The sequence below is a fragment of the Dendrobium catenatum genome, unplaced genomic scaffold (genome assembly GCF_001605985.2).
Source record: "Dendrobium catenatum unplaced genomic scaffold, ASM160598v2 fragScaff_scaffold_71, whole genome shotgun sequence".
Classification (NCBI taxonomy): Eukaryota; Viridiplantae; Streptophyta; class Magnoliopsida; order Asparagales; family Orchidaceae; genus Dendrobium; species Dendrobium catenatum.
Window position 1 is genome coordinate 2374538 of NW_021318533.1, and position 7693 is coordinate 2382230.

The window sequence follows — 7693 nt, forward strand, 5'->3', positions numbered from 1 at the left end:
GTAGAATATCAAAAAGTAAACAAGTTAAAATTTTAAAGATTAAAACATTTTGCATAGCACAAAATCAAATATGATATTTACACACATTGTTGTATAGGTAAAAAAAAAGAGTATAAATCAAGTATTACAACTTGTAAAAAAAAAAAACAATTGAATCACCCCACAATCCAATCTTAAACGAATATTATCCACACTCAATTATGCAATTAATCTTATCATAACCATTCAAATAATAAGCTGCCGAATCTTCATTTGCTTATTCTCAACCGCTCTCTTCTTCTCAACTGCTCCTTAACAACGAGGAAAATCCGGCGGCGGAGGCGGCAAAGTCGACGACGGCGTTGGCCCGTTCTCCACCTCGAATGCCATCCCCAGGCCAATCGGAAGGTGAACATCCAAATGGCAGTGCATGAACCAAATACCTGCACATCAATTAGTTGCTAACTCTTTATATCAGAAAATTTTATGAAAAAAATTTCAATTTGTTACGTGTTATCCTAAAAAAAATTCTTCTTGCAATCAGCGATAATCTTACCAGGATTATCCGCCCAGAACCGAATGACCGCCCATCCTCCCGCCGGCACCGCAATCGTATTCCTCTCCTGCGGATTCACTAAATTAAACGCCTTCACGGCCTCCGTCTCGTTATAATTTCCAAACCCCAGCGCCAGCACATAGAAATTAAACCCGTGAAGATGAATCGGGTGGCTCTCAGCCGTAAGCACCGCCGTATTCTGCAGCACAATCTGCACCGTCGAGTTGTACTGCAACTTCTTCACCTTCGTCCCCTTATCCGACGATTGCAACGGCGCCCCCACCGCGTTTACGTTCGGATTCGTGTAATCGAAAGCCAGTTGCGGTCTATCAGGAAAGTCCTTCGTGTAAACCCCTTGGACTCCACGAAAATGAGCCTCCAGTAATGAAATGGCTGTCGGAAAACGAAAGGAGACGTTGTTCATGTTGGCGGATAAGGCGACGCCTTGGCAGAGCGGCTGGTCGGCGGCGCATGGCGAGAGGCTGAGGCCGAAGGTGATAAACATGTGCTCGGAGATATTGAGGGGGACGGATTGTAGTTTTGGGCGTTGGAGGGCGGTGAGGTTGGAGTAGAAGTGGTGGGCGGTGGGGGTGTCGTTGAAGGCCGGGAGGGAAGGCAATAACGGCGGGGAAGAAGAGGGGAAGGAGTATTTGTAGGTGAGGATGGCGACGGTTGTGGTGTTGTCGACGGGGAGGTTAGGGGTGCTGGCGTAGGCGAGGGCGGCCATGTAGTATCGGCCGGGGGCAGCGTTGGCGTGCAGGAGGGCGTCGACGGTCTGGCCGGGGGCGACGGTTATCACGTCGGTCTGGAAAGGTGTAGTATAGGCCGCGTCGGCGGCGACGACGGTGAGTGGGTGATTGGCGATTTTGAAGAAGAGTTGGGAGTTGAGAGCAGCGTTGATGATGCGGAGAAGGTAGGTCTTGCCTTGCTCTACTTCTAATTTGTATGTGTCTGCATGCATCGATAGGGAAGATAAAAGAATTTAATAAAATTTATGATGATTGATAAAGTATATGAATTTGTTCTTACGTTTTTTGGAGCAGGGGTAGAGATCGCCGGGGCGGCCATTGATGGTGAATGCATCGGAGTTGTTAAATGCACCGCCGGCGGCGAGAGCAGCATTCTCAAGGTTCACCACATCTGCGTCCCACCACTCGCCTGACATATAATTCATTCATGAAGATCATCATATACATAAACATATTGTAAATTAGAAAGGGAAAATGCGGACAAATTACCAAGGAGGATGGTGGCTTCCTTATAAGGCGTGGGAAAGGGATAGCCGGCGGCGCCGGCTCTTGGCCGGATGATAAGCGCGCCGTAGACGGTGGCGCGGAGGACAGAGACGTGGGCGTGCCACCAAAGCGTGCCCTCTTGCCCGATGATGTTGAACTTGTACGTGTAACTATTTTGTGGCTGAATGGGGCATTGGGTTATGTAGTTTGGTCCGTCAGCCCATTGTGTCAAACGCTGGAATATCCCATGCCTGTTTTCAATATTATCAAGCATTTCTTAAGGTAAAGATTTCATGAATATTCTACTAATAAGACATAGGATTAGAACAAAAAATCAAATATTGTGTTATATATATATATATATATATTAGGAAAAGATTAATAAATTATTTGATATAATTTTTATCACTTTTTTTATACTGCTTTAAAAATTTACATAACACCTAAAACTATTGCAAATACATATTTAGTACCTAAATTTTTATATTTACTAATATACCACATAAAACTCCTATTTTAATCAATTCTAATATTCCTTTTAAACCTTTCATAAAAATTCACTACCAGTGATTGTCTTCCCCATCAATGACATCCTTTTATAGTGAATACAAGTATCTCAACGCTTCAATGGAGTGCTAGAATAGAAGGAAAGGATAATTTTAGGTGGTATATTAGTAAATATAGAAGTTTATATGTTAAATATATATTTTCAATCATTTTAGATGTTATATATGTATGTAAAAATCCCAATTGTTTTTTATAAAAAAATGGTGAGAAAATGATTCCAAATGAAGCCCAAAAGATAATTAATTATTCTGTGTAGACACCGAATGTCGTCCGAAAATCAACCAAAATTTGCCACGTCGCCCCTTCGCTCGGTACTACTTGGTACCGCGGCTTGGTGCCGTTGACGTGACGCATTCTAATTGGTCTTCGGACACCCCGCACAGAATAATTTCTCCTAAAAAAAGCATAAGAGAAAATTTTAAGGTATATTCTTTTAATTTTGTGTGTGCTAATTTGATAATGATAGTAAATTGATAATCTAACATTTGAATGGTTCATGCTGATACATATATAAATCTTACTATGGATGAGAAATTTACCAGTGAATGGAAATATTATAGGGGGATTGATTGAGGACATAGACGACCACAGTGTCACCCTCATGAGCATTAATAGTTGGGCCTGGATATTCGCCATTAACTGCTGTGATAAGTTTGTTCTTGCAAAGCCTTCTCACTGTAAGATTACCCACCTAATGACATATAACAAATTGTCAAAAAAGATCTATTAATAGCAATTATTTAGGTCAAGAGAGTTTCCATCAAAAGATTCTTCTCTGTAAGAAAATATGCGATAATAAGATCATCTACTTTGTCATTAATTAAATATCTGAATATATAGAATTCATTATGAGATAGTTTTTTTGTTGCTTTCTGAAGTAATTTTTTAGTAGAATTTTTTTTTAAAAAAATAGTTTTCTAGTATAAAAATTTTTAATGTAAAAATCTTCATACTAAAAAATTAATTCAAAAAATAACAAAAAAAAAGAAAGTTATCTCAAACGAAATCATATGCTTCGTTTGTGACGACTTTCTTAGTACTTTTTAAAGCAACTTTTTAGTTAAAAAATTTTAATTTTTAACTAGAAAACTACTTTAACAAATAGTAAGAAAGCCGTCCCAAAGAAAACCATAGTCTCATTAAAAAGTTTATAATTCTGAATTGAAAATAAGAACAGTTCAATTTGTTGCATTTGCTCTTTAAACTTTATTTCGCATTTTATTTATTTAAAATAATAAAAATAAATTAGAAAAATCGAACACAGGAAAAAAACAGCTTCCAATTAATCAACCACGTCACAGTGTGGTATTATTTCGTTATCCGGCTTGATTAAACAACAATGCAGAAAAAAAATATAACAATTAAACTAGCGAACGTTGGTCAGCAATGTGAAGTATTTTAGAATAAAATAATTAAAATTTTCAAATAATAGATTTTCCTTCAAGAAGCTACCCATTATTTTTTGCAAAAACAGAAGGTATCGGGCATGGCCTCATGGAAAACTAGGGATGACAACAAAGCTGTTTTTGGGACAGCTTTTAGCTAATATTTTCTTATTTTAAAAAAATTATAATAAAAAGCTGCTTTTGAAAGCAGAAATAAAATTGTCCCAAATATAATCTAACTAAGAAGAGATTATTACATGCCGACTCCGGACTAGAGAACCATCCATTTTTGTAAGTGTGCGTAGTAAAAATACAATTTATGTACGGACTGCGCATTTACTTGGTACACTCACAAAAATCGGACGTAGCTTCGATCTTAACACCGCACGTAATAATCTCTCCTAACTAAGGCACTATATGAGAGAGGCAATTTTTTTTACTATTTATATTTCAATCGCTAATACACTTTAATTTGATATTATTCTCTTATTAGTTTTTCGTTATTTTTTTTTTACAAATTTTTAGAGTGGGAAGTTGTTTTTTTATAACTAGATTTACTAATAACTTCAACAATAAAATCTAATTAAGCATAAGAAGTAAATAATTTGACAGATATCATTGATTTAGAATTTTTTATATTTCACATTTAAATTCTTATATATATATATATATATATGGTATATAATTTTACATTTATAAAATATTAAGTTGGATATATAGTATTCATGTGTCCAATATATTGCATTATAGGATGCCTTAATTACTTTTAATATTTGAAATATCAAATTTAAATATCCTAAACCCTACTAAGTTAAATAATTAAATATCCTATTAATAAGATATAATTTTTTTTTATTAATAAGATATAATTGTCATCCCTATGTGAAACTATTGCTAACCACCAAAAAATTCAAAATATTTTGGTGATGTTATTCTTTTATATATCACGTGCATATATACTTCAAAGTTTATTCAGCAAAGCTATTTGATCCCAATATAATAATAAGGTTTATTTTTTAATTCACTAAGTCAAATTTATAGTTAAAACTTAACATCATCACCATATTGAAATTTATAAAAAAATTGCAATATTGACTCATCAACTACCTCATCAAAAATTATAATTATTTTATAAATAGCACAAGAAATAAATCCTGAAATCTAGAACATATAAGTTTAATGTGTTTTTCATATAATTTTATTATAAATTAAATAGCCTTATAAATTATATGAAAAATTGCAAAACAATAATCTTAAATATAAATAGTGAGAATTTGTGTCATACTAATTTGTTTTTAAAAGTCACATTAATCAAAGAAGGGAAAAATGATCATTTTAAAAGACTAACGAACTCTTCAACTTTCAATGACACTTTCATTAAAATGATTTAAGAAGAGTTTAGTATTGTTTAATTTCTCCATTTTAGATTTATGCTCTGTCTCTTTTTTTGTAATTTAAAAATTTTAAAGAAAGGGAAACATCTTAAATATTTAAAAAAAATAATGTGATTTTTTTCTTTCTTTCTAAATTTTAAATTTCAAAAATATGATAAAATATTATTTTAAAAAATAACTTTTGTGGGTACATTAAACAAATTTAAACACAAACATTATTATTATTTATATATTTAAATAAACATTAAAAATAATACTATTTATAATTTTTGTAATTCAAAATCTTTTTTGCATTAAAAATCATCTTATTTGGTTAAATACAAACATGATCATTAAATAATGAATTAATCATTAACATCACCTTAAATATAATTTAATTAAATTAAGTTTTTTTGTTTAATATATAGAGCAGAGTATTTCCTATATTATTTATCAAAGTATTATTATTATCCAAAGAGTTATCATATTTATAGTACAAATGCCCCCAAAGTACTTGTGATTATTCCTGCTTTTTATTGAACACCGCCCTTCGTCATTATGTAGTTGTTGACGATTTGAATAAGATAGAAAACTTGTCCTTCTTCCGAACTTCTCGCCTCACTACCGTTCATCCATACCTTTCTAAGCTTCTTTATTTCTGTCTACTGACGTTGATTTCTTCAGTTTATTCTCACTTTGATTCGCCAAAATTTTCTTTCACACATTTGATATAATGAATCTTTTGAATAGTTACTAAATAGGACACCTTAAAACTTACAATATAGAATAGAAAGTTTTCGTTTTGTATATTTTAAATAGATAAGTTCAAATTTGCTCACTAATGTTATTAGAAGTGATAGAAGGAATCTAGTTGCAGAAGCATTATCATTGAGAAGGCAAATATTTCATACGGCATATAACATAACAGGGAAGGATTTATATCTGATCCTAAACCTTGAGAACCAAAGGCCATTGGAAAAAGAAAAGGATTGTAATCATCTTAATCAGGGGCTGAATCGGTCTTAATTTTCGGGGGCGGAGGGAAACTTATAAGTAAAAGTGTACGTAGAGATTTCGCAGATATGTTGGGGGTCCAAGGGGACAGCGCCTCCTGATGGGTTTCGACCTACCCGATTAAGTCACAGGAACAAATTTTGGTTGTAAGGATATTTTTTGATTCTCTTTATTATTTCTGTTTGTATTTGGTTCATCGTTCCCTAACAATAAAATATGTACACAATGTGTTTAATTATGCTGGAGGCAATTGCCTAAAGACATAGTATTTTAAAACTTTTAAGGAGGCAATTGACTAAAAACCATTTTAATAAAGACTAAAAATAGATGATTGGAAACAAATTATCTACAATATCATTTTTTTTTATGGGGGGCAATTGCCTCGGGCTTTAGGTAGATCTGCCCTTGCTTCATATATAAATGTGTTGTAGTGCGACCTTTAATGCATATATATAATTAAAAAAATTATTTTTAGGGGGGGAAATTGCCCCCGGGCTTTTGGTAGATCCGCCCCTAATCTTAATGATCTGTTCAATAGCCTCTTCATGATCAGGGAAGCTCTAATTACCTAACAAGGCATTGTTTCATTATTTATTATTCAATTAATATTGACACGCTAGCTATGTTCTTCGTTTGAGATAATTTTTTACGGCTTTGCAAAGCTATTTTTAAGCTGAAAATTTCTTAAAAGCAAGAAAAAAAGGGTAGTCTAAAGCTATCCCAAACGAAATCTTAACCACAAAACATATATGGAATATGAATGAAATAGAACTTGAATGCAAGCATATAATTAAAGCAAATAACGAGGTAATGGTTTATAGAAACCTTACTATGAAAGTGTGCTCCACCACCTCAGCTTCCGCAGAGAAACTGAGGAAAGCAAAGATGACACAAACCAAGAACAATGCAGATCGAGCCATGAAGCTCACTAAGATAAATATGAATGGAGAGGGAAATGCTATGTAGGAAGTATTCCCTGTCCCTATGGATTGGTATGCAAGCTATCTGTCTCCTTCTATGTTTATATAGAGTTGCAGGTATTGATTGGTTCTAAGTTTTAAGTTCTATATATATAAATTATTAAGAACTGGAAGTTGGACCTTGTAAATTTGCGTGTCTATATAAGTTTCCACTTGGCAGGTTTTGATAAAGATAGAAGCTAGCTCTAAAGCTTAAGAAAGATTGAATAAGCCCATATTTTTCGTTGCCTGTCTTCTTGAGCTGATAATTTATGAAGAAAATCATATATGAATGGGACTTCTTAAGTTGGTAATGGAGAATAATCTCTTAAGAAAGAAAAAAAATATAGAGAGGTTGTTGAAGTGAAAGAGATGTGATTCAACAAGAAAGCATGACCTCAATTCAAATTGTTAGTGAGTAAACTAAAGCAAAATAGGCATTTTGCCGTTTTTTTTCTACAGCTGTTGATATAATCTTTTACAGGGGTAGAAATTGTTGCAAAAATATTTTTAAGTAGTTCAGTAATTGCCCTAAAATTGCCGTGTGATTTTTCACTGCAAAAAAATCAGCAGCGGTTTTAAATTTACAAGCTATATTTGTATAATGATTATAAAACCTGAAAAC

General features: G+C 33.4%; 1 protein-coding gene across 1 annotated transcript; it reads right to left on the reverse strand.

The window, feature by feature from the left end:
• Positions 1-291: 291 nt before the first annotated feature.
• On the reverse strand, positions 292-7029 carry LOC110094151 (laccase-7-like). The gene is made up of 6 exons (XM_020819314.2): positions 6940-7029; positions 2877-3028; positions 1774-2021; positions 1565-1693; positions 536-1486; positions 292-422 (listed from the first exon to the last, which is right to left on the reverse strand). The coding sequence occupies exons 1-6, from the start codon at positions 7027-7029 to the stop codon at positions 292-294; spliced, it is 1701 nt and encodes a 566-aa protein (XP_020674973.1).
• Between the last annotated feature and the right edge of the window lie 664 nt (positions 7030-7693).

What these genes read in the sequence shown, in the direction of transcription:
- LOC110094151 (XM_020819314.2), bottom strand. Translation starts at nt 7,029, where the DNA reads ATGGCTCGATCTGCATTGTTCTTGGTTTGTGTCATCTTTGCTTTCCTC. An exon ending in CTACCCCTGCTCCAAAAAAC is followed by an intron (nt 1,487 to 1,564) that starts GTAAGAACAAAT and finishes CGATGCATGCAG; the next exon opens with ACACATACAAATTAGAAGTA. An exon ending in GTTCTGGGCGGATAATCCTG is followed by an intron (nt 423 to 535) that starts GTAAGATTATCG and finishes ATTGATGTGCAG; the next exon opens with GTATTTGGTTCATGCACTGC.